Consider the following 25,176-nt stretch of genomic DNA (forward strand, 5'->3'; position numbering starts at 1 on the left):
TTGAAATATAAGGAGAAATTAGACCAAACAGAAGGTCTTGATATCAACAAAGTACTCAGCTATGGATGTAGTAGTCACTGGCCGTCGTAGTCGATGGAGACCTCAGCATACCAGCAGACCTACGATCGGCAATCTTGCGTGCTGATTGCTACGCAGGAAGAACTGACATACTTCTAGACCCATGTGCGTGTGTAGAGAGGCTCCACATTGCCTTGCACAGTTGCGTAGAACCCCTGCATCATTTTCCACTCAACCTTGGGTCAAGCTTTACCATATATCCACAGCACGTGGCCAAGCTTCACATAGTTATTTGCTTACTGTAGGTAGACCCACGTGGGGAAATGGTACCCGCAAATGTACACGCACCACATGTTAATGATCTGCACGATGTCTAACAGCCTGCACGTTATCTCGGAGAAGGGATCGGGCCGACCTGCAAGGGCCGAATAAAAGTCCGGGTCACCTGGACCGACATATGCATCTTCCCTCCAGAACACCTTGAGTAATCTTTGTATACACGTTTTCTTGCTGAGCGTGCAACAATGAGGAGGCCTTATTGGATACTTTTGCTCGGCACCATCACTCGGCGACTACGAGGCCTGAGGGCAGGGTGGGAGAATGCAGCGCTTCACTGAAGTCGAGTACTATCGAGACATGTCGCGGTAGATTTCCCCGCCAGTCTGAGCTGTCGCTAGAATTCTGGCTGAAGAATACTGTATCGTCTTTCTTCCGGGACTTGGAGCGCTGCATATCGATTTCGCTGTATTCTGGTGGTTCCATAGTATTCAGGTACTATGGCAGCATTTTCTGTACCCGGTGGCTTGTCACATCAGCTTGATCAATTGCCATCGTTGACATTTCAAAACATCATCACCGGTGCAGTTGTATTTGTAAGTTCGCAGAGGCTGCATTTCCTCCTGCAAAAGCTCACAAAAGTGCGCAGCCACTACTCTATATCTTGCTCAAAGCTGTTTACAATCTCTACCTAAGCCCCTTAGCTGGCTACCCAGGCCCAAAGCTCTGGGCCATCTCTCGCCTACCATGGAATCGCGCAAACATGAAGGGTCGCATCAGCTGGAAGATCCGCGAGCTCCACGACAAGTACGGTCCTGTTGTGCGTATCGCCCCAGATGAAATCTCGTATACGACATCTGGCGCGTGGAAGAAAATATATGGACAGCGAAATCCCGAGTTCGTCAAGGCTCTCGACGGCAGAGGCATTGCGCCTGCGAGTATTGGTGGCCAACGTAGCTTGATGACGGAGCACCAAGACAGACATCTGAGGCTGAGGAGGGCCATAGATCCTGCATTTAGTCAGAGAGCACTGTAAGTCTGGATGCCCTTCCTTACTCTGTAGGTGTTACTCCACCATACTGACTTCATGAGACTAGACGCGAACAGGAGAGCTACTTCCAAGACCACTCGGACAATCTTGTTCAGAAGCTGAGGCAACGGTGCAAAGACGGACCCCTAGATATGACTACTTGGTACAATCTCGTCGCATTTGACATCGTATCCGATCTGGCTTTTGGTGAGCCGTCAGGCTGCGTCAATAACCCTGATCAACCATGGATCCAAGCCATACTCGCTCGTGCCAAAGCCATTGTCTGGTTTCAGCTTGCCGTACAGTATGGATTCATGGGTCTTCTCAACTGGATGACACCAAAGTACGTTACTGAATCGAGGAAGAAACATATCGCTATGACTGAGGCCAAGCTTAAGGCGCGAGTTGAAGCTAAAAACCCTGGCAAAGACTTCATGTCATACATTCTCGAAAACGACGAGAAGCTCAACCACCTCGAACTGGTGATGCTCTCTTCCAACTTCATTGTAGCAGGTAGCGGCACATCTGCTGGTGGGATGTCCGGCTTGACGTATCTTCTGCTGCGCAACCCAGACAAGTTGGAGAAGCTCAAACAAGAAATACGCAGTTTGTTTAAAAGCCGCGCGGATATGACCCTTCAGGCGGTGACCAGCTGCAAGTACCTGCGCGCCTGTCTCAACGAGGGTATGCGTCTCTATCCGCCAACACCGGGTTCGCTGCCGCGACTCGTTCCTGGAAAGGGCGAGATGATTGAAGGAAAATGGGTTCCGGGGGGTTACGCTGTTGGTGTTAACCAGCTGGCGGCCGGCCACTCCGAACGTAACTTCAAGAAGGCGCGCGAGTTCCATCCCGAGCGCTGGCTCGACGAGCCCGACTCTAAGTTTAAGGATGACGATCGTTCTGCAGTTCAGCCATTCTCATATGGTCAGAGGGCTTGTATTGGAAGATCCATGGCCTATGCTGAGATGTCTCTCACGATGGCGAAGTTGGTACGGTATTTTGACTGGGAGTTTCACGACCCCGAAAATGATTGGTGGAACCAGCAAGGCACCTACCTGGTGTGGGAAAAGTTGCCTTTGCAGGTTAAGCTGACGCCTGTGTCCGACTTAGGTGAATAGTGACAGCATGATAAGAAGCTATAGGAGTGCTTACGATATATATGATGTATGGCTAGTCATGTAAATAGTTAGTAGCTGTACATGTAGATGCAATGTGACTGGACATGATCTCAAACAAGAGATAGCGAAAATAAGGTGCATCCATCATTAGAGTTGCGGTAGTGACCTTGACGGCACCCCTAGCTTTTTTTACTAGGGAAGTCAAATAGGCGGCGGCAGTCAGCACACAGACCAAGACTTTGAGCGGGCACAGATCCCATGTCTAGTGCACTACACGTGGGCCCGAATTGCTGCCCGAGAATGAATGGCTCGTTAGTGTATTTAAGTCGCCAGTGGCGCGTCATCCAGACGGCAGTACGAACTCAAGAGGTGTCGAATCGCCATCATTCAAGATGCAAATAATTCTTCCAATCCTAGTGGCGGGTATATTCCTCATCATTCATGTCGTCAATACTTTTCTCGTAAGACCCTTACAAACCTTCCTCAAGAGCCGCCGTCTCGGATGTGGCCCAGTGCCATTTGAGCCAACTCGATGGCCTCTGGGCATCGATACCGTACGCCGGAGCCTACAAGCCGACAAAGAGCAAAGAACGCCTGATTTTATAGCTTCGCGCTTTAAAACTATGGGTCGCTATACGTGGGGGCTATCACTGCTGGGGACATCGAACCTTATCACAGCCGATCCACGTAACGTACAAGCACTCCTCGCAACCCAATTCGATGATTTCGTCATGGGCACAGCGAGGAGAACAAATTTGAAGACGGCGCTTGGGCGCAGTATCTTTGCTGTGGATGGCAAAGCATGGCATCGTGCAAGGGAGACGATGCGGCCGATCTTCAGTAGAGAGAATGTTTCTCGGCTTGAGTTGCTCGAGGAACACGTGCAGACTATGTTGCAGATCATAGAGACGAGACATGAGGGATTGACGACTGATGCTGAGGACCGAGCATGGTCGGCACCTGTGAGCTTGGCTGTACTATTACCGCGTTTGACTATGGATTCGGCAACTGAACTGTTCCTCGGACAGAGCACACACTCCCTCAATACAGCACTTCTCAAACAGCAGCGAAAGAGTAGCAATGACGAAAACGATGAGTACAGTTTCGATCATGCTTTTGAGCGCATGCTCGCCATCTTAGGGACAAGAATGCGACTACGAAGTCTATACTGGTTATACGGCAACAAGGAACTCGAAAAGTGCATCAACACTCTTCACACTTTCGTAGACAGCGCCATAGATGCGGCTGATCAAGCGCGGAAGTCAGGCTCATCACAACTCCGCTACGACTTTCTCGAATCACTCCGTACGCGTTGTTCTGACCGTGCTGAGGTACGCGAGCAAGTGTTGGGCTTGTTGGCCGCGGGCAGAGACACCACAGCGTCACTTACAGCCTGGGTCTTCTACTGCCTAGTAAGAAGCCCAAGGGTGTACAGAAAGCTCCGCGAAACTGTTCTTGTAGAGTTTGGCCCTTACTCAACGAATGTTGGGCAGACGATAACATTCGAGAAGCTCAAGGGCTGCACATACCTACAGCATGTTCTGAACGAAACACTACGGCTACATTCAGTCGTCCCATTCAATTCTCGCTGCGCTGCACGAGATACGACGCTTCCTGTCGGCGGCGGACCGGATGGAAGCATGCCTGTGTTCGTACCTAAGGGTACCGAAGTCAACTTCAGTACGCATGTGCTGCACCGACGGAAAGATCTGTGGGGCGAAGACGCCGACGAATTTCTGCCTGAGCGATGGGAGAAGAGGAGGCCAGGAATGACTTGGCAATACGTTCCTTTCAATGGTGGACCTCGTATCTGTATCGGCCAGCAATTTGCCCTTACAGAGGCAGGATATGTGCTAGTAAGGATGGTGCAGAGGTATGATATTATTGAAGGTCTGGATATTGACATGAAGCGCGATTGGCATAACTTCACTGTTGTGTGTAGCCCTGGCAGTCCAGTGGCAAGAGATGCTGCGGTCATGTGCCGATTGAGGGTAGCCGTCGAGTGAGTTGTTGGTATGATCTTTATCGTAATTTGTTTACTTTTCCGGTTATTCCAACCGGTTGTTTGGTACTATCTCAACAATGAGTCCGGTATTGCGCCATGTTCTCCCCACAAATAGTACAGAACGCAATGTACGTGCAGGTATCGTCTTTTCCTTTTTTATCCAGACAGCTGTTGTATGAACACCGGGCAGCGAGTCATTGTAAAAGTCAACAACGACTAAAGCTAGCCAACTAAAGCGGGCCGAATGCGGCTTCAAGGTACCAATACCACCGAGGGCCTGAACTGCGGGGTGGTAAAAGCCGAAGACTGCATCTGCAGCTATATTAGATGCCAGAGGCTCAGAATAAATCAATGAACCACGTGTATACCTATCTGTTTCAATTGGCTCGTTATACTTACGGGAAGGGGAACATGTTCAACACCACTCCCTCGAGCGCGCGACGATGGACCTGCTGCTCCAAGACTCGAAAAACGAATCAAGGCGAGCAAGTCCAGAGGCAAGACTACCAGCTTGAGCGCGAACATGTTGTTTGCTATAGCCTGTTCTATCTGCATAAGTGTAGGTTGATACTTCTACAAATGTTATCCAGATACAAAAATCTAATCGAACACAGCCCATCTTGTACTTCCTCGTTCGCTCCATCTACTACCTCTTCTTCCATCCTCTGTCAGCCTTTCCAGGTCCAAAACTCTGGGCAATTTCCCGCGTTCCCTGGAACTACGTCAACCTACAAGGGAACCTCGCATGGCGCATTCGTGATATGCATTTGTATTACAATAGCAGTGTGATACGTATTGCTCCAGATGAGCTGTCGTATACGAGCAGCACAGCTTTGAAAAAGATAGACGGCACTCCACCGCCGCGCGAGTTTCTCAAATGTCTGGACGGTCGTGGTATCGCTCCAGCGGTTGTTAACGGGCGTCGCAGCATTGTCACCGAGACGCCCGAGCGGCACACTATCCTCCGCCGTGCCCTCCAGCCCGCCTTCAGTGAGCGTGCCTTGCGCGACCAAGAAGACTTCTTCCGCGACCACACTGATCGACTGATCGCACAGTTACGAAAGCCACAGTATGGTATCACTGAGCAGAACATCTTACGATGGTTTGCCCTACTCAGTTTTGATATCATGAGCGATCTAGCCTTTGGTCAGCCGGCCGGCTGTCTAGACCGTGTAGATGAGCCCTGGCTCGAAGTCATTGGGTCGCGCGTCAAGAGTATTGTCTGGTACCAGTTCGCGGTGTACTACCACATGGAGTGGATTCTGAGATGGATCATGCCCAAAGCAGCCATGGAGGCGCGGAAGCGGCACCAAACTCTGACGCTACAGAAGGTGCAGCGACGGATCGAAGAGGAGCGTAGCGGGAAAAGAAAGGGAAAGAGAAGAGACTTCATGAGCTATATCCTTGGTAACGACAGGGAAAACCTAAGCAATATGGACTTGTTTGGTATGGCAAGTGCGTTGATCGTGGCGGGCAGTAACACGACTACGTAAGAAAACGTCCCTGAACGAATCGCATATGAGAAATACACTGACTTCATACATGGACGCTAGGTATACTATGACTGCTTTCGTCTTCTTCGTCTGTCGACATCCAGAGGTCTATGCCAGAGTTGTTGCTGAAGTGCGAGGCAAATTCGCGAGTGAGGCTGACGTTACCATGGTTGCTACTGGTGAGCTACCCTACTTGAAAGCTTGCATCGAGGAGACGATGCGCATGTCACCTCCTACACCTTCAGCTTTGCCGCGCTGGGTTCCGGAGGGTGGAGAGGAGATAGACGGCAAATGGGTTCCGGGAGGTGTAAGTCTTTTCTTGTCCGTTAGCGCCAAGGTGACCTTTTACTGACAAGTCGAATCGCGAAGACTGCCGTAGGCGTGCATAATCTGGCGGCCTGCCATGTTCCATGGAACTGGCATCGACCTCTCGAATTCATCCCTGAGAGGTGGCTGCAGACGAAAGAAGGAGAGTTCACTCACGATGACCGCGGCGCCTCCCGCCCTTTCTCCTACGGTCGACATGATTGTATTGGGCAAACGTAAGCATAGCCACTCCCCTTCTCTTGTCACTAATGTATCACTAACTCATTGCCTGTTTAGTATGGCAATGAATGAGATGAGGCTTGCCTTAGCCAAGCTCGTCTGGAACTTTGATATATCCCTCAACCGTAGTTCGGAGGATTGGTGGATCACGCAGAAGTCATACTTGGTCTGGGAGAAGAAGCCGCTCATGGTTTCGATAAAACCAAGACATTAGTTAGCACTGATTAGGATCCAAGTCCAACGTATGCTGCATCAGCATACAAACTCATCTGGTGATAGCTCATTCTGTCATCTCTCAAAGAGATACCGTCAGTTGAAGGGGTTGACAGCGCCGCTTTGCCTAACATGCTTTTTGTCGCGGAGTTGTCCTGCCCGGAAACACGTCGCTAAAGCTAGATAGTGGCTGCGTATGGTGTGCCGCACGATTGGGGTGTTAGCCGATCATTTTTTGTGCATTTGCAAGGGCACTTTACTCGGCCCGTTGAAGTTCGGGCCGGTCGTTTTGAGACCTGAAATGGGTATACCCGTAGATCGTTCTGATGGCTGTCGGCGCTCTTCGGCGATAAGATTGGAACGCAGGTGAAAAGCCACTCCCTTGACCACGTGGTTGGCTTTTTGGCACATGCGTTGCGCAAACATCTCTAGCACGGTCCATGGTGGACAACAGACATGCGGTGATAACTGTCCTGTCCAATCCTCGGGTGGTAGAGATAGAATGCAGTCTGATCTTACTACCGACCGTATACACTCATTGACCTTTCTCCGTTACTAGATCAAGTTCTGTCTGAGCAATGGCCGACCGTCCCAAACGCGAGCTGAAAGTGCTTTCACTGGGAATGACACGTACTGGTGAGTTTCCTAGACTTGTGCCTTCCCTTTATTGTGCCTAGCTGCCTTGAAAGGATGGCTGAAACCAACTTGTGAAATAGGATCGGCCTCGATAACTCAAGCTCTTGAGATGCTGGGATATGAAGGTGTACATCATGGCATCCAGGCTCTAAGCTCACCACTTGAGTGGCAGTTGTTCAGCAAGGCCTGTGATGCCTTCTTTCCTGTGCTCCCTACCTACACAGGTCAGCCATTCACGCGCACAGATTGGGATGTGCTTTTTGGGCCTTACGAAGCCGTCACCGACATGGGATCATTCTTCGCCACGCAACTAATCGAAGCCTATCCCGAGGCCAAGGTTATCCTGGTAGAGCGTGATATCGATGAGTGGTATGACAGTATGGAAGAGGCCATCTTTAGTACGACGTGGGGTTTGCGCGCAGATATTGTCATCAACGTGTTGGGACCGCTGTACGGGCTCAATGGCGGCAAGACAATTCGCAAAATCATGCTCGGTTTCTACGGCGTCCGCAATGTGAAGGACATGCGACGGGTTGCTAAGGATCGATATAGGCAACATTATGCAGAAGTCCGAGCTGCGGTGCCGGCGGAGCGCTTGCTCGAGCTACGCTTAGAAGATGGGTGGAAGCCGCTATGTGAGTTCTTGGAAAAAGAAACACCGAACACGCCGTTTCCCGTAAAGAACAAGAGAGGAGAGCACGTCAAGAGGGTGAGGCAGAAACAGAATATGTTCTTCAAGCACGTCGCGGCGAGGTTTGCCAAGAATGCGATACCTTACGGCATGGGTGTTGGAGTCATAGGCTTCATTGCCTGGAGAAGTAGATCTGGTGTACAATGGGCTACGGTGTTGTGCACCGTGAAGCAGGCATTGGCGCAGGCATGGTGATGGAGGTTGCTGGTGAAGTGGCGGATCGGCAAAGTGCGATAGTGGAAAGATCGCGAAGATTCTCTTGGCCAACCTCGAGACATCCGGAATGAAGCATCAGGCGACGTAACATAGGGTGTTCTGATGCTTTCTATTCACCTTTCAGTTCAGAAGCAAGTCTGTGTCAATGGTAAATGCGTTAGTGAATGCAAGTATTGGATGACGGTCGTGAATGGCGGTCAGATGGATACGTGGTTCAATCCCTTCTTATTTCAGGCAACTGTGAAAACCGCCGAAACATTGTCGCTTCACAGCCGGTGGCAACATGATTTGAGGAAACGTTGCATATAGACGGAGGAGTCATGAAGGTGAATGATGTTCGCGGTGGACCCGTGTCTCGTGTAGATCTGCTTAGCGATTTGGGAGGCTACCGAAAGGACACCTGGAACCTTGGGAGGGGACATCCAGGACCACATCCGAGATTACTCACAGGATGACCAAGACTCGCGGGGGGTTTCGCACAAGGTAGTGATGGGAGTTTTACAATTTCGAAATGTTCATTGGCTATTTCAAAGTCAAGATGGATAGAGCACCGAGGTCTTGAGATGTTCGAGTTCGCTTAGATGGAGGGGTAAACTGTACTAAACACGCGATAACAGATAGCGACGTTGTAGCTATTGCTTCTTAAACGACGGCACCAGAAGCTACGGTGGCCTACAGCTGTTCCATAGCGCGGAGTCACACATTGCACAAGGGCAGTGAAAGCGCCTAGTGAATTCCACGTGTCCTGTAACATGTTGCATCAAACGCAGGTGAAATTGAGGTTGATGCGGGCGGTTGGGGCAAAGTGAACGGGCCATGGGCGAGCTCGGCGCTAGTCCTCTTCCGGAGCAAGATCCTCGAGATCGCAAGGTGTTCTTTCGAAATACTTCCACGAGCGGTCCATATAATAGGTAGCCCTTCCCACCGCTACTTGCCCTTCCTCCTCCACTCACCACCAAGCAACCGCAACTCGCCTTTTGTTTTCCTTCCTTTACGATACCCGGAGAGCTCAGTCTTCTCCACCACATTGCGAGCTCCAAGAGAGTTACGCCCGCACTTGCAACTGGCACTTGAAGCCACACCGTCTTTGAAAGACACCACATACACATCACAATGGCACGAAGCTCGCGGGGCGCCAACCAGCGCTCAACATGGTCCATCGCCTTCTACCTTCTCCTCGTCCTCGTCGGCGGTCTGATGCTGGCTAAGACAGCACATGCCCAGGACCAGGAACCCATCAAGGAGGACAGCAATGCTGTCTCCGGCCCCGTTATCGGTATTGACTTGGGAACCACCTACTCTTGTGTCGGTATTATGAAGAACGGAAAGGTTGAGATCATCACCAACGACCAAGGTAAGTTTGCATGTTCAAGCCATGCTATACACCAAAACTGACATGTGTCCTCTACAGGTAACCGTATCACACCTTCTTGGGTAGCCTTCACCGATGACGAGCGTCTTGTCGGAGACGCCGCCAAGAACCAGTTCGCCTCCAACCCCGAACGCACCGTCTTCGATATCGTACGTACAACCCCGTGTACTATTGTTTGAAGGATGGCACACTGACTGTGGATTAGAAACGTCTCATCGGTCAGAAGTTCAAGGACAAGTCTGTTCAAAATGACATCAAGCACTTCCCCTTCAAGGTTGTCAACAAGAACGGCCAGCCCAACGTCGGCGTTGAGGTTCACGGCAAGGAGACTACCTTCACACCCGAGGAGATTTCCGCCATGGTTCTGGCTAAGATGAAGGAGGTTGCGGAGAGCTACCTCGGCGAGTCTGTCAAGAACGCTGTTGTTACCGTTCCCGCCTACTTCAACGACGCTCAGCGTGCCGCCACCAAGGACGCCGGAACTATCGCTGGTCTCAACGTTCTCCGTGTTGTGAACGAGCCCACCGCTGCCGCTCTGGCTTACGGCCTCGACAAGGTAAGATATGCACTTGTTGCAATACAAGGATTGAACTAACGCGTTGCAGACCGACCAGAAGGAACGCCAGGTTCTCGTCTATGATCTCGGTGGTGGTACTTTCGATGTGTCCATTCTCACTATCGAAGAGGGCGTTTTCGAGGTCCAGTCTACCGCTGGTGACACTCATCTCGGTGGTGAGGACTTCGACAACCGTGTCATCAACTACTTCACCAAGAAGTACAACAAGGAGAACGACGTCGACATCACCAAGGACTCCAAGACCATGGGTAAGCTGAAGCGTGAGGTCGAGAAGGCCAAGCGTACCCTCTCATCCCAGAAGACCACCAAGATCGAAATCGAGTCTTTCCACAAGGGCAAGGATTTCTCCGAGACTCTTACCCGCGCCAAGTTCGAGGAGCTCAACAACGACCTCTTCAAGAAGACCCTCAAGCCCGTTGAACAGGTTCTCAAGGACGCCAAGATGAAGAAGAGCGACATCGACGACATCGTTCTTGTCGGTGGTTCTACTCGTATTCCCAAGGTCCAGGCCATGCTCGAGGAGTTCTTCGGAAAGAAGGCTCGCAAGGATGTCAACCCCGATGAGGCTGTTGCTTACGGTGCTGCCGTTCAGGGTGGTGTTCTCTCTGGTGACGCCGCTACCGACCAGCTCATTCTCATGGATGTCAACCCTCTCACTCTTGGTATTGAGACCACTGGTGGCGTCATGACTACCCTCATCAAGCGTGGTACTACCATCCCTACCAAGAAGAGCCAGATCTTCTCTACGGCCGCCGACAACCAGCCCGTAGTCCTGATCCAGGTCTTCGAAGGAGAGCGGTAAGTTTTGATCCTACGAAATGCATATGAGACATACACTGACTTTATATCTAGATCGATGACTAAGGACAACAACCAGCTCGGAAAGTTCGAACTGACCAACATTCCTCCCGCTCCCCGTGGTGTTCCCCAGATTGAGGTCACTTTCGAGCTCGATGCCAACGGTATCCTCAAGGTCTCCGCTATTGACAAGGGCACTGGTAAGGGCGAGTCCATCACCATTACCAACGACAAGGGCCGTCTCAGCAAGGAGGACATTGAGCGCATGGTTGAGGAAGCCGAGAAGTACGCCGAGGAAGACAAGGCCAACCGCGAGCGCATTGAGTCCCGTAACAAGCTCGAGAATTACGCCTACAGCCTCAAGAACCAGGTCAACGACGACGAGGGTCTTGGTGGCAAGATCGAGGAAGAGGACAAGGAGTCTCTCCTCGAGGCTGTCAAGGAGACACAGGACTGGCTCGAGAGCAACGCCTCAGAGGCTGCCGCTGAGGACTTTGACGAGCAGTTCCAGAAGCTGTCCGATGTCGCCTACCCCATTACCTCCAAGCTCTACGGCTCTGGTGGCCCCGGTGGTGACGATGAGATGCCCGATGACCACGACGAGTTGTAAATGGTCGACCTCTGAGGCAGAAAATGTTACATCTTACATGTCGATTTTGGTTGCATTCATGAAGCTTGCCACTTGTATGAGTAGAAAAGCACTTTTCGCGTTGGAATCGGCTGCTTAGACACTCAGATATATGCGGAGCTTGTCTATAGCAATGGGCGTATCACATGAAATGAATTACTTATGAAACCATTTGCACTTTTGTTGTCATTTGTCATTCTGGTGAAGCTCATCGTGTGATTTTGGGGTTCTTGTGCGTGCCGGTTACCCAGCTTAGCTTGTTGTTTAGCATGCAAGGACAGCGAAGCCTACATGCTATTTGTCTTAAACAAGTGTTCTCATCAGGAGCTAATGTAGGCGGTAAGCTAAGGCATGTTATTCTTGCACTGGTTGAGCTTTTCTCTTGTATGCGACAAAAAGTGTGTTTCCCCAGAACTTCTTTCGCAACGTGCTTCATGTCTTTTTGATTGTACATCGTTCCTCCCTTCCCAGTCGCACACTCAACGAGTGTATCAATCACATGGCCACCTGGCGAATCCGATAATCGAAACTACCTCTTTTACTCTATTGCATTACAAAATTCTATACTACTATCTAATGCTCGCGCTTTCCACCTTCTGTCGCGAGGTCGCAGTTGCAACTCCCATGCATTAAAATCACGACTGCTGCACGTATGAACCAAGGATGCACGTAGCTACTGCCTTCCGATGGACATTGCTTCCAGTGTGCGCCAGATGTCTGCCGCCTGTCCCTTCGTTGTACCTGCCCTTCGTCCGCCCGAGAAGTAACAACGCACACGCCATCTCCGAAACGATCTGAACTATGGTATGACGTACTCGCTACCTATCTGACCTGGTGCCTCTTCCTCGAAGGCAGGAATGGATGATGTAGATCTCGCCTTCACAGTTCTTACGCAGCAATAATCAGGGCTACAAGCAGACTGCGCGGCCTCCGATCGCAGCCTCAAGCATCCGGCACCACTCGGGAACGAGATCGTGAAGCGAGAGTTAGTCATCAACGGGTCTGCCAACACTACGCACACATCAGCTATACACAGGGAATATGCATTACCTTCGGAGATTGGCCTGCGGAGTCCTGGTTCATGGCCTGAGCTAGAGCGCAACAACCCTGAGGAAAGCAACATACTTATGGCCGAGCGCCAATATTGAAAGACAAGGATCCTCCCGAATGGGTGCCAGACCGATCGCGATCATCATCCATCAAGATATGGTGGCGCGCAATTTCATGATCGTCAAAACTCCAACGTCGGATCAAGAAAGGAAGGTGATGTGGTTTTTTTTTCAGCTTTTGGTATTTGCGGAACTAACAATAGACATTTACAAGATACACATAGACCACTAAGAGCCTTGACAAGTAACGCGAATGGACCTGCGACCACTACCCAAAGTGCGCTTGGGCATTTTGCCAGACAACTAAGTCATGAAGACTGTCTTGGCAAGAAGACATGTTCAGGTCCGCAAGGAACAAGGGGGAATATGGCGAAGAGTAATACACAAAACGACCCAAGAGACGACCAACTCCAGCCAGTTCATAGTTGCAACGCTTAGGAGAAGACGACCTTGACGGTCTCGCCGTCCTGGCCCATGGAGCAACCACCACCAGTGCCAGCCATGACAACATCGTAGCCACCACCGCCGCCACCGCTGGCGTCGCAGTTGAATAGGTCGTAGTCGGAACCCTTCTCGCAGGTGTCCATGCCGTTCTTGCACTTGAAGACACAGGTGTTCATGTCGGAGGTGCACTTGGAGCCCTTGGAGCTGATGCTGTCACCGTTCATGTTGATGTTACGGGAGACATCGAAGGCACCGTCCTGGCCGAAGGTGACCTCCCACCAGGTGTTGTTAACACCACCGAACTGGGCGAGTGCGGTGCTGGCGTAGAAGGGTGCACAGGCGGAGGGAATCTTCTCCTTCCAGGAGAGCTCAATAGATTTGCCAGCGGGAACCTTGACCAAGATGTCAGGAGAGTTGACATTAAGGCTCATGCCGCTGAAGCCCTTTGCTTGCCAGCAAGAGAGCATCATGTCCTCGTTGGAACGGTCGTTGATGAACTCAGCCTTCCACTTGCTGTCGCCACCGATCCAGATACCATCCCAGGCGGCCTTCTTGTTGAGACCGGTCTTGCACTTAACCTTCTCGGCCCATTCCGAGACACCATCGAGGAAATCACTGACAGCGTCGGTGATGTCGTCGCCAATGTCACTGATGGCGTCACCAATGTCGCCGAGCAGGTCGTTGGACTCAGCGGACGTGGCAGCAGGCTTAGCGGCGGCAGTGGTCGAAGGCTGCTCCTTGGTGGCGTAAGGGGTGGGCTCGGCGGCAGCTTTCACATCGGCGACAGAAGCGACCTTAGGGGCGGCGGCGGGAGTGGGTGTAGGAGTGGCGAAGACGGAGCTCCAGTCGACATCACCAAGGTCGTATGCTACCTTGCTCCAGTCAACGTCGTTGCCGGCACTGCGCTTGGCATCACTTCACAGGATTAGCATCTTGTCCCATTGTACACTCGCAGATACTACTCACGCTTGACGGCGAGCATGGAAGCTGGCGTGACGGTTGTGCATGTTGGCGGCAGCGGCCTGGCCAACGACAACGGTGCTCAGCACCACGGCGGAAGAGTAACGCATTTTGGTTTTGCGAAAAGAGTATGGAGTATGATGGCGCTGGGTATTTATACGGCAGACAAGTCGTAACGTCGTTCAACGGCGTGTCGTGATGCGCTGGGTAGTTGTTGTTGTGGGTTGAGTAATGAGTGACTGAGTGAGCGAGCAAGCAAGCAAGCAGACGGCAAGACGGGCGTGAAAGAGTGAACGCGCGAATTTGCCTTTTCAAAAGAGGGACAATAGGTGAGTTATATGTTACGGTGAAGGGGAAGAGGAAAAGGGAAACAAACCGGCCAGCCAGACAAAGGTGAGTGGCCCTCGAGCCGGGCTGCCCCCATCTCATCTCCTGGCTGACAGACTAGGCCTAGCGCGCTGCGGACTATCCCCGTTACTAATTTAGTCTGGGCCAATGGCACCGGCTGTCGCACCCCTGGATAGTGTGCGATGATGGCTTGGCCTCCTTTTTTGATTGGTGTGCCTGGCTCAGGCACAGTTGGCGCTCCGAAGTTTCAGCCGCTTTCGTGCTCTCGTCGTCGCTCCATCGCCTGTCGCAGCCCCGACAGCCCTTAGCCAGACTCGCAAGCGGCCATGAAGCAAAGCCCTTGACGCTCGACGTTCACAGCACGACAGCGCGAATACCAAGACTCAGCACACGACTCAGCAACCGCGGACCTACAAGGGAAGGCCGCGCAATTGCGATCTACACGTAGTGGAACCCAGATACATGTGATTGGGGCAGGCCTCAGTCTCCACTGGCCCTCTAGATTCCAGAACGTTTTCGCACATCGGCCGCGTTGCCTGCGTGTTCCTGTCACCTTCCGGCACGTGTTTCCTACCCCAACAAGTCTAGTCTTCGCCGCCCTGACGAGTCCACAACCTCGTTATATCACTGTAACTGCCGTGTGCAGACGCAATGCACACCTCATTCAGCCGCGACAACAGTCTGTAAGCCGAACAAGCCCTCACCCTCGGTTATGCATGCCTCGCCACAAAACCCTGTCAGAGCAAGCAGTCCCTTAGCAGGATCGTGACGCAAATGTCCACACCGACGACTTTTTCCCTTTCCTGCCTCCATACATGCAGCCCATCTGCACCTAGGCAGGACTCCCTCCACTCACGGATCAGCAGCATGTGCCGGTGCAACGTTTGTGGAGCCCCAGTGCCGTCAGCGGGACGATAAGGTTCTTTATCGCAACGTGGTAGCCGGTGTATGCATGATGAAAATCTGGACGACTACCCACCAGTGACCTGTCGTCCAACGGGACCGCCAGCCGTGTCAAGAAAAGCCTCACACGACGTGGTGGGTCGCTGTTCGCTGGACTTCCCTATGATGCTCCTCCGAGCCAAAACGGACCGGTAAGCGAAAATCATGTGTAAAGTCTGCTACCAGGCCGCTTGTTCTCTGCCCATTCCTCAACGGGCATAGAAACGCGGACATCTCTCTTGCTTTCCTATGTCTTGTCTTTCCATGATAGTGCTGCGTATCGCCCTTTTGCGTTGCATCTGTAGTCGAGCAAACTGCACTTACACGGGCAACAACACCACCTCCTCGCGCCAGCTGATACCTTGCAAAACCAGGAAGATACATGAAAACACTACTGCATGCAGACATGCGTTCTCCCTGTCGTCGTTCTCTAGGCGACACACCACGATTCCTTAGTTCAGCCATGCAGCTCACCAACGTCCGCCGGTCCGACATTTCAACATTTGTCTCTCAAAGCTTCCCATTGGCGGAACTCGCACCACTAACATCATGATTATATAGCTACACCAATCACACAACCCGCGCAACGCCCTACGGAGCGGACAACAAAAATTTATGCAGGACGTCGCAAGTGTCGCCGGCTTATCGATACCTACTCAGAGCCAAGCTGGTGTGATGTCACTGGGTGTAAGTCTGCCAACAAAGTGGATGTGTTCTAGACAAGTACAGGTAATTTCGCTTGTGGATGGATTTGTGGCTCTGTGGAGCAAACTCACCAGTAATACCTCGAGTCTGTATGTTCGATTACACGTGAGGTGCTTAAGAATTCTCCTCAGAAAGAATTTATGTCGGCGACTACACAGCCAACGGGCATGCATGATCAATCACGAACTCTGCAGACGTGTTCGCAGGTGGGGATATCGGTCAGATCGGGCAGCAGCATGCAACATGACGAACGTGGCATCAGACGTCGACACGAGGTGTCAGTAGGCATATTGATCACAATGATGACTCAATTTCATTGCCGCCATATTCCGGAGCTCAAGTTGGGGACCCAGGCCTTGCAACACATGCACTCTTGGGTTGATTGCAAATAATAACAACAATAATATCAACAACAGCGTATTGGAGTTTTGGGATCCATGTTTACACATGTCAGCACCAGCGGTTCGCCTCCGAAAACCCTCACTCAACAACTGTCAATTTCGCTGCCGCAAAAAATAAAATTGCCACAAGATTGCCTAAGACACAGCCCTTTTTCCTACCAAGACACCGAAGCACGTCCAGAGAACCAAAACTTTCCAGTCACACTATCCTGAACTGTCAAAACGTCCGCTTTGGTGTTTTTCGGCAATGGGCTGTGTCGTTGCGTGGTTCGGCGGATATTCGTCTGGACCGCTGCGCTGGTGCGGTTGTGGTGCCTGTCGATCAAACGTATTTCGGTTGGGCAGGACCGCTGCTGACTGAAGATCAGGTTCGCCGATCAGCGCTGGCACTGCGTATGTGCGGCGTGGATTCGCAACACAGAAGCTCAACATGATGATCCAACACTTTGATATCTGACATAGCAGCTGCGGTCGTATGCGCCACACGCAGCAAACTGTATCAGTGCTCGAGAAAGCTAGGCGATGCAGTGCCATGTATGCGAAATGCACGACTGCGCGCATCTGACATTTTGGACAATTTTTGTTGCGCTGCCACGGCGCCGCGTCACTCTACGTCGTGTCGCAACACCTGTCAAACATCTGTCAGCTAGAAGAAAGAAACTCACGCTACAGTTCCAGCCGCCTGCTGTTGTTTCCATAGTCGCCAGACCGGGTGCTACCTAGGTACGGACCAGAGCGCCCGTATCTCAAATTGCCGAGCTCGGCTCCCGTTCACGTGGTGAGACCGACTAACTCATCAAGAACTCATAGTGTACCAAACATCTTATCGCTGTCACCCCCGCCGCAACTAACAACGAAGAACGAACTGTGCATGTCAACCGACCGTTCAGCGATACGCCCGTGCCCCCACATATCTCTCTTCGTTGTCCCGAGCGGACATGCAGGTTGTGCATCTCCCGGCAGCCCGCTGACAAGTCAAGTCAGCCGAAAATTACGGGTCACTGCTGGTTCTTACGACGGACGATGCACTAAAAGGGATGCTGAAGTGTAGCGTACCGTTGTAGTATGTTCAGGGTCTGGACGTAGACATCTGGTGGTACGCTTCGGCGGGCCTGCGGGTTATGGCAGAGGGGAAGCAACTAGGTACAGGTTAGACACCTGATGGCTCGCGGCCAGCCACGTGGATTTTCGTAGACGATGTAGTTGAAGGAGATGGCCGAGGTAGTTGTGATTATCTTGGTAGAGTCCCGCTGTAAGAATTTTTCTTTTTTTCGACTTTTGCAATGTAATCACATGTTATGGTCTATGTAAGAGGTTGCCAGAAGCAAGCAAGGCAGAATGGACAGGCGCATAAGGTGTAGTATCGTACGTGCATGTTGCAATCGCTGCATCATACCTTTTCATCTGTCAACTGTCAGCTGCTATTCATCAAAGCAACTCTGCATTGGCCCATCATGAAATGGCTACAGATTGTCTAGTTACATCGCACGACAGCACCTGTCTACTCTTGCAGCTTGCGGGAAGTAACGTAGTAGGCTTCAGTAATTACGACTCAAAGTTCGGACTCAGGGAAGTTTACTTGACGCATGGTAGTATTTGACTCCAAACTACACGAAAAGCATATAGATCAGCCTCGCTCTAGCATGACTTGCATTCAACACAGACGCGTTAAAGCCGTTGAGATGCTGCTTATCGTGTAGATCAGGCATGTGACAGGCGGCTAACGCATACTAAGGATTGCGACATGTACATGTGCATGAGCCGCTGCAAACTATGCGGGAATGCTCGGTAACGCTCGTTTGCTTTTGCCGCATCATCGACTTCCTTCTTCCGCTGCACCCAGCTCAACATCAGTCAGTTTTGTCCGTTGTACCCGTCTCTTGGGTTCGATTACTGATTCAAGAGGCGTTTCATCATGCTTTTGCTCATACACAAGGAAGAAGAAAGGATCTTATCCGGAGAAACAACAAAACTTGGAGGCGTGACTCCCCGTATCATCTGAAACGATATAGAAAAGCACATAGAGCTGGGGGATAAGAGAGAAACAAGCGAGTTTTCGTTGGTGGTTGACCAACTATAGTGAAGAGTTTGGTCACAAGCCACAAGCGATGCGACATTGGTGCAGGCAACAGAGAGGAAATTGAATTGAACACGGGCACAACATGTGTTGGATCATCATAGCAAGAGCGTTGTAACTGTCATATGCACAAGTTTCATTGATTTCTGCGAACCGCAAGAAGGTGGGTGTATGATACAAGGGTGCGCGATCCACTGCGCAAGCCCGCCGCTTTTCGCATACCCTTTGTATGCTACCTGTATGATAACAAGCTTAAATTCCTCTCTTCATCCTCCTTCATGAGAGGTTTCCTCCAGATATGCCAGTAAATCATCCAATCAATCAACGTCCCAAGCAGCTACGTGAAACAAAAAAGAGCGAATGAACGTCCGAGGCCAGCCATGCGGGTGGGGGTATCTCGAAACATGCTATAGCGAAAGAAGTAACCACGATCGTCAAATCTGGCTGTCATACATCGAAGCGAATGGTAGATGTCGTAAAGTTTGAATGTAAGGTGCAAGAAAAGAAGGGTTGGTCGCCTCTGTGTCCAACAGACGGAAAGAAGAAAGAGGGGGAGAGAGAAGTGAACGCCGTACAATGCATAATGTGATATCCAACGCTACGTGAGAAGAGTGAATCTCGGAAATCAGTAGTTGTAACTGTTGTCGTAGCCGCGCGGCGCAGTGGGTGTGTAGCTGCGTTGTTGGGGTCCAGACACAGGTGTGTAACTGCGCTGCTGGGGACCCGGACCCTGAGGTGTGAAGCTGCGAGGAGGAGGGCCTTGTGCCCAACCTGGTTGTTGGATTGGTGCTGTCGCACTTCGCTGCTGTTGGGGTGGCGCAGAGCCGTTCATGCCTCTGTTAGGGAAAGGTTGTGAGGCCTCGCGACGCTGGATTGCTGACTGTAGTGATGCTGGTATGCCTGCTCGGGGCGGCGCTGTACCAGATCGTGGAGGCGCGGTACCTGCGCGTGGTTGAGATGGCAAGCCTGCGGGTTGCGAAGGCGCAGGCGATCCAGATCTCAATGCGCTGGGCAATTGAGGTGGCTGGTAGTTGTCCCCAACGTTCGAGTCTGCGAAGTAGTGCTGGGAGATATCCTCCGTTGGGTTCACATCGACAGGTGACAGCTCATACTCAGGACCCATCTGAGGCCCACGACTGTCGTAAGGACTGAACTCCTGGTATGGGCGGTTAGGGTGAGACGGTGGCGGGCCGCGTTGATCGTTGGAAAGGGGGGTGATCAACTGAGAGTCGTTCTCGTATCGCCCGTTGTCGTAATTGTGATAGTTGTTGTAGTTTGTGTCTACAGGCGGCATAGGACCGCGTGGTGGGAGTGGAGATGCCCTGCCCTGTGACATTGGTGTGAATGAGCGTTCTGGTTGGTATGGCAGGTTATGTTGATCGTCGAAATATCCAGTGCCGTTACGGTCAGGAGGTGGCATCGGAGGTGCTGGTGATGACCTGCCCATGCCTCCAGCTTGGCTCAACATCGGGGCATTGGAACCATAGCTGGCAGTCGAGAAGTTTGTAAAATCACGCTCTGGCATACCAGGTCGCTCGTCTAGGGTAGGCAGAGACGGTTTGTTCATCAGATTTCGCCCAGTATTCGTGGTGTTCATGGTGTTGGAAGTGTTCGAACGTGATGGTGGGTTTGACCTATATGCTGGCGCATTCGACACGGTATATTGGGGAAGCGTTGCGGTCGTGTTCATTGTGTCGGATCGTTGCATCGAGAAGACAGTGGATGTGTCGTCGTCGTCACCCTCAAGCTTGGGCAGAGTAGGTCGAGATTTGGACGCGTCGAATTCGCCCTTCTTGATCGCTCGCTCTTCGTCCCTTTTCAGCTGCTGGTTCTGTTTCTCAATCGCCTTCTTAATCTTCTTGCCGACAATACGTTCCAGACGAGTCTCGACCTTGCGCCGACAGTAGTTGGTAAGACTGCCGTCAGCCTTGGGAATGTAGTGCCACAGAAAGAAGAGGTATAGTATTCCTGCGACAATCAAACCCAGCGCAGCGATGACCCAAATGACCAAGGAGAACAACATGGTGAAGTAGATGACGGTTTCCTGCTTGTTGCCAGTGTCGACCATGACTTTGATGTTCATGAAGAACTGCTCGAAGTTAGAGCGATCTTCTGACGCGTGCTCGCCGACGGGCAAGAGGTTCGCTTGCATGACGGCGTACAAAGTCATGGCGTTGAGGGCAATGCGAGGTCCTTGTGCAACAATAATGAGCAGGGCGCTTTTGAACTGGAAGTAGACAAAAAGGGCGATGTAGTTGGCACCCTTCTTACTCTTGGTCAACTCGGCAAAGACCAGAAAACGACGCCAGCCCTGGCCAGCCTTGGTAATGCGCATACTCTGCAGTATAGCAGCCAATGGCTCAAGGTAGCACTCCGTGATACTTCCTGTGCGCATAACGCGCAGAGCCCTGATCCATCGATATACGAGAAAGACATAGGAGATGATGATGGTAATGGCGAAGATCCATTTGGCTACGTCGAAGGGTACGGTAGGCTTGACCTGGCTTGTCCATTTGTCAAAAGCAAGGAGGTTGACGGCAGTGAAGGCGTCGGCGGCATAGACGGCACACGAGATGAAGACGAGAATCCATAGCCAGGCGTAAGAGAAAGGCGCGAGGCACGAGGTAGATTTGAAGTCGGACAAGGTCTAGCTGGATTAGCACGTCTAATTCAATTGTCACACTCGAGTGCTTACAATGTAAGTCCACTTCTGCTCCTCCGTGACGGTGGTACCCTTTTCGCGATCTCCGCAGCACCCCATGGTTGGTGGTATTCGGTATTATTCGGTATGCACGTAAGTGTGTATGTATGGATGTATCCGCTCAACGGTACGATGGCCTGCAGTCCAGCTGTTCGTCTAAAGAGTGACTTGGGTCGCTAGGACATGGGGTGGTGTTTGGTAGCCAAAAGGAGAGAGGTAATTTCGGGTCGAGTCCAAGAGAGAGTGGTTCGCGATGTGGTGGTGACAGGCCGGCTGCTCACCACTAGCGAGCGAGAGAAAGAGCGACAGGGGCGGTGGTCTTGTAATTCCAGGCGGAGAATTGCGGCTGGTGGCCGGGGACGGGGTCTTGTCCAGAAAGGTAGGTATTCGGTATGCTACCAGAGTGCCGTGCGCATGACAGCCAGAGGGTGTGCGGGTGGAGCGTCTTGTGTTTGAGACGCGCAGGGCTTGAACAGCGGTGACGGCGGAAGAGGCTTGTCCGACGGCTGCGGCTGCGTATATGTATAGCGACAATGGCTGTGTTGTTATTGCGCGGCCTATTGTCGCTGTCTTTGCGCCGTGGTGAATGCGACGCCAACAACTGCTGTGTGGTGGTCGCGAACGAGAGTGGGTACGGGCGTCAGGGAGCGGCAGGCGCGAACGAGCGAGCAGCGAGGGGCAATCGCAAATAGAGCGCAACACGAATCGAGTAGAGAATGCTACGTTGCGAGCAAGTGAGTGAATCGCAGCGCCGGCGTCTACGTTTGTCGATGAAGCACAAAACGGACACGAGTGGTGTCGAGGGAGCGTCGACAGGCCATACTCACTGGCGTTCGAGCACAGCGGCTGGCGCATGGTCGGGGCTTGCACGCCATTGGCTGCCGCCACCCTCTCTAACGTTTGACCCCATGCTTCACCTATCTGCGCCTTGCCCAATAAAGAAGTACGCTAGCCTGTTCCTCTTATGATGCGCCGCAATCGCCGTGGGGTAAATTGCAATCCTCATCTAACAAAGACCCTATCACCGCATCGGCCACCGCACCTTCGCTTTACAGAAAACAGCCCCACTGTCATATTCCCGTCCAGAGAGGTTTCTCGCACCACCTGTGGCTGTGGCACGGGCGGCTGCAGCAAAAGCGTATCATCGCATTTCTCGGCATGTGCCTCATGCCACACTCCTTGTCCGAGGTTTGCATGGCTTCCAAAAAGGAATTCGGCCTGACCGAATGGTTCCCACATAACGTCACGCACAAGAAGGACCGGTTACGTGGGAATATCGGGAACATCGGCTGCCTCAGCCTCGATGCCTCAGCCATCTCGAAACGAAACGCGCATGATGCGCATCATTGGGTTACTTGACAGGAAGGAGCTTTCGTCATGTCTGCATTGACGTCGTCTTGCTGGGGCAGGAGATCGCCATATAATGGAGAATGCCGCCTGCTGCATGGATCCAGCTCCACTCGGCAACCAAATGCTCCTTCGATGTGCAGAGAATTCGAGAAGATACGTCGGATAAATTCATGCGAAGCTGCAGCTGCTATACCACTCAGCGGGAATAATATCCCACAGTAAGGCCGGTTCATGTTCCTGCACTGCATGCTCTTTCTCATCCTCGGGTATAAGCACTGCATAAGTCAATAACTTCAACGTCGCGTCTGCTTCATGAAGAGGTCCGAGCCACAGTGACCCGGTTATCCAGGTGTCGTCTTCGACTCTTGGATTTTCCCATTCGATCGCCTTCTGGTACGAGATAAAACACCCAGGACGCGTCGAGCTCACCACTACCCTAACGCGTCCATCAGTATAGGGCAAAGAGGGAAGGGTAGCGTTCCTGACAAAGTAGGCTTCTGGTAACTCTAGTGCGTTCATGGTTATCGATATCCTTTGCACATAGACATTTTGCAGATGTCCTAGCATATTTGCATATTCTTCATCATGGCTGGGGGGTCCATAAAGAAATATCGATAGGTTTCGAAGGTTGGGAAACCGCCGGTGGAAGAATTTGCTAACGCTCTCCGATGTCTCAACATCGCAAGGAGACGGTACCATTTCGCGCTCTGATTGGGTGCTTGCAGACGAGAAGAATTTGCGGGTACCGATGGAGTACTGCAAAGAGCGAATGAGAGACATGTTGGACGACGACTGTCCGTTACACAGATCGACTAGTACGACGCTGTCAAGGCAGACGAACGTGTTTTCCTGGTAGAAGACCTTGGTGGCCTCCAGAGATCTATGACATCAGCTTGCGGGCTTTTGCAACATGATCGTCGCTTTAGAAACTTACATCGTTTGGCACGTCTGAAGCAGAGCCATGAGGTCAGCTTTCGACTTGGACCTCGTCGGTGGTAACTTGGTTCTAGATCTATTTGCTACATCGTACACAATATGTGAAGTCGCTTTGTTGATACTCAGTGTACCGTGTCTGTCTAGGAAACTGGATGTAATCTGGCCGCCTTTCCGATAGAATATGATGAGCTTTTCAGCTACGAGACACTCCCAGATCATCATCCGAATCTCCGCTGGCAGACAAAGAAGGTTACTCTTGGTTCGTGTTGTGTTGCATGTCTCTCGAGGTTTGTATTCCTCGACTTTTCGTTCCAGTGCCTCCCCTGGTTCCACGGTGGTAGATCGCATCCTCGGTGTTGGCTTGTGATATCGGCTGGGCAGGACAACGCAAGGAAAACAATGCTCAGATGAAACGTTGAAGAATATGTGCGTGTAGACCAGACTATCATCTGGCCTTCTTTCGTACTAGTCGTTGGAGTTGTACTTTGATTGGTGGTTGATTGCGGTGCCTTTAGGTATGTTGCGGTGAACTACAGGATCTGATGTAGCGTCACGGGTTGCTTCCAGAAGCCCTGAGAGCACCAGACTGTTATAGAGACGTTGAGAGGGCTCTATGATGATCGAATACGACACCGCGGGGCGTAAACACGCCAAGAGTAAGACGGCGGGGCAGAGCCATCATACAGTCAGCGATCTCCAAGATTCTCACTTCTTGTGGTAGGCCGCTTGCACTTGAACATGCGTTGCCACGCTTGAGCGATCCTGAGAAATGCCATACGTCCTGCAGAGGTGACTTTTGCAGTTGGTCACCATCACTCAGAGATTCCACCCTCCTACGACAGAGTAGCCTATATGTATCTTTGATTCTGTACGCTTGACCAGAATCGATAGTGAGAATTTGAGCAAGAGGTATTTGCGTCTCCTTAAAGCTTCGAAACTTTTGGCAATTCGAAGGATGAGCAGGATATCAAAGCGCTATCCGGGATTTTCCAGCTCTTAAGTCGCTTTTCATCTTCATCCAGAATCTTTTGACGAATGCATCGATTACTGGCAGACCTGTGACAAATTATGTGGCATTCAGCATCATCTAAAAAACCTAAGACTCATGACAGTTGAAATCCCAGAACCATTTCCTTGACGACGTTTGCCAGTTACCTACGAGCTCGAAGACCATCGGGAAGCCCACGGAGAGCTTGTTTAATGTATTTTGAAGAATGAAGAAAGGCACAGGCGTTCCTAGAACCCAGGAGAGAATGTCCTTAATATCATGCGCTCAATTGGCCTCCGAGACGCGATGGCCAGTTCTGATGACGCACGACGCGCGCGTTGTTAGTGTGCACAGGTGCTTAAAGTCATATCGGCTATGTGCCACCTAGCGTGTACACATGGAAGAAAGTTTGTCCACCTTGATACGACCAACGAAGCTTCGCGTTCTAGGCTTGTCGCATATAGAGCAGGGCCAACACCGGCGTAAAAGACTTGGTATACTGTGTTTGGAAGTCCATGAGACAGAATCGATTGCGGCACTAATGGCTTGGAGCGGTAAAGTTCGGCGGCGTTGCTTGGACCGAGTTTGACGCGTCGCA

The 25,176-nt window shown here is 51.6% G+C and overlaps 9 protein-coding genes across 9 annotated transcripts; 5 read left to right on the forward strand and 4 right to left on the reverse strand.

Annotated features, from left to right (window-relative positions):
- Window positions 1-794: 794 nt before the first annotated feature.
- Window positions 795-2,442, forward strand: CC77DRAFT_946066 (cytochrome P-450; the record flags this gene model as incomplete). Its single annotated transcript, XM_018535058.1, has 3 exons — window positions 795-890; window positions 944-1,326; window positions 1,392-2,442. 3 exons carry the CDS (start codon window positions 795-797, stop codon window positions 2,440-2,442), a joined length of 1,530 nt encoding a protein of 509 aa, XP_018381237.1.
- Window positions 2,443-2,834: 392 nt separating this feature from the next.
- Window positions 2,835-4,448, forward strand: CC77DRAFT_1079314 (cytochrome P-450; the record flags this gene model as incomplete). The annotated part of the gene is made up of 1 exon (XM_018529296.1): window positions 2,835-4,448. The coding sequence occupies one exon, from the start codon at window positions 2,835-2,837 to the stop codon at window positions 4,446-4,448; it is 1,614 nt and encodes a 537-aa protein (XP_018381238.1).
- Window positions 4,449-4,970: 522 nt separating this feature from the next.
- Window positions 4,971-6,700, forward strand: CC77DRAFT_1098958 (cytochrome P-450; the record flags this gene model as incomplete). Its single annotated transcript, XM_018529975.1, has 5 exons — window positions 4,971-5,006; window positions 5,062-5,936; window positions 6,001-6,247; window positions 6,310-6,482; window positions 6,544-6,700. 5 exons carry the CDS (start codon window positions 4,971-4,973, stop codon window positions 6,698-6,700), a joined length of 1,488 nt encoding a protein of 495 aa, XP_018381239.1.
- Window positions 6,701-7,274: 574 nt separating this feature from the next.
- Window positions 7,275-8,221, forward strand: CC77DRAFT_998854 (hypothetical protein; the record flags this gene model as incomplete). Its single annotated transcript, XM_018536547.1, has 2 exons — window positions 7,275-7,335; window positions 7,416-8,221. 2 exons carry the CDS (start codon window positions 7,278-7,280, stop codon window positions 8,219-8,221), a joined length of 864 nt encoding a protein of 287 aa, XP_018381240.1.
- Window positions 8,222-9,124: 903 nt separating this feature from the next.
- CC77DRAFT_1024747 (heat shock protein 70) lies at window positions 9,125-11,939 on the forward strand. Its single transcript, XM_018525929.1, has 5 exons — window positions 9,125-9,596; window positions 9,654-9,763; window positions 9,820-10,170; window positions 10,220-10,989; window positions 11,044-11,939. Exons 1-5 carry the CDS (start codon window positions 9,356-9,358, stop codon window positions 11,597-11,599), a joined length of 2,028 nt encoding a protein of 675 aa, XP_018381241.1. The 5' UTR covers window positions 9,125-9,355; the 3' UTR covers window positions 11,600-11,939.
- A 1,302-nt stretch (window positions 11,940-13,241) lies between these two features.
- CC77DRAFT_922095 (hypothetical protein) lies at window positions 13,242-14,240 on the reverse strand (the record flags this gene model as incomplete). Its single annotated transcript, XM_018533727.1, has 2 exons — window positions 13,242-14,085; window positions 14,137-14,240. Coding segments are annotated over 2 exons (948 nt in total), but the record flags the coding sequence as incomplete, so codon positions are not given.
- Window positions 14,241-16,570: 2,330 nt separating this feature from the next.
- On the reverse strand, window positions 16,571-17,242 carry CC77DRAFT_439760 (hypothetical protein). Its single transcript, XM_018531693.1, has one exon. The coding sequence runs from the start codon at window positions 17,085-17,087 to the stop codon at window positions 16,731-16,733; it is 357 nt and encodes a 118-aa protein (XP_018381243.1). The 5' UTR covers window positions 17,088-17,242; the 3' UTR covers window positions 16,571-16,730.
- Window positions 17,243-21,274: 4,032 nt separating this feature from the next.
- Window positions 21,275-22,403, reverse strand: CC77DRAFT_440109 (hypothetical protein). Its single transcript, XM_018531694.1, has one exon. The coding sequence runs from the start codon at window positions 22,157-22,159 to the stop codon at window positions 21,461-21,463; it is 699 nt and encodes a 232-aa protein (XP_018381244.1). The 5' UTR covers window positions 22,160-22,403; the 3' UTR covers window positions 21,275-21,460.
- Window positions 22,404-22,721: 318 nt separating this feature from the next.
- On the reverse strand, window positions 22,722-24,428 carry CC77DRAFT_439572 (hypothetical protein). The gene is made up of 2 exons (XM_018531691.1): window positions 23,589-24,428; window positions 22,722-23,534 (listed from the first exon to the last, which is right to left on the reverse strand). Exons 1-2 carry the CDS (start codon window positions 23,936-23,938, stop codon window positions 22,823-22,825), a joined length of 1,062 nt encoding a protein of 353 aa, XP_018381245.1. The 5' UTR covers window positions 23,939-24,428; the 3' UTR covers window positions 22,722-22,822.
- Between the last annotated feature and the right edge of the window lie 748 nt (window positions 24,429-25,176).

Source organism: Alternaria alternata (genome assembly GCF_001642055.1).
Source record: "Alternaria alternata strain SRC1lrK2f unplaced genomic scaffold CC77scaffold_24, whole genome shotgun sequence".
NCBI lineage: Eukaryota > Fungi > Ascomycota > Dothideomycetes > Pleosporales > Pleosporaceae > Alternaria > Alternaria alternata.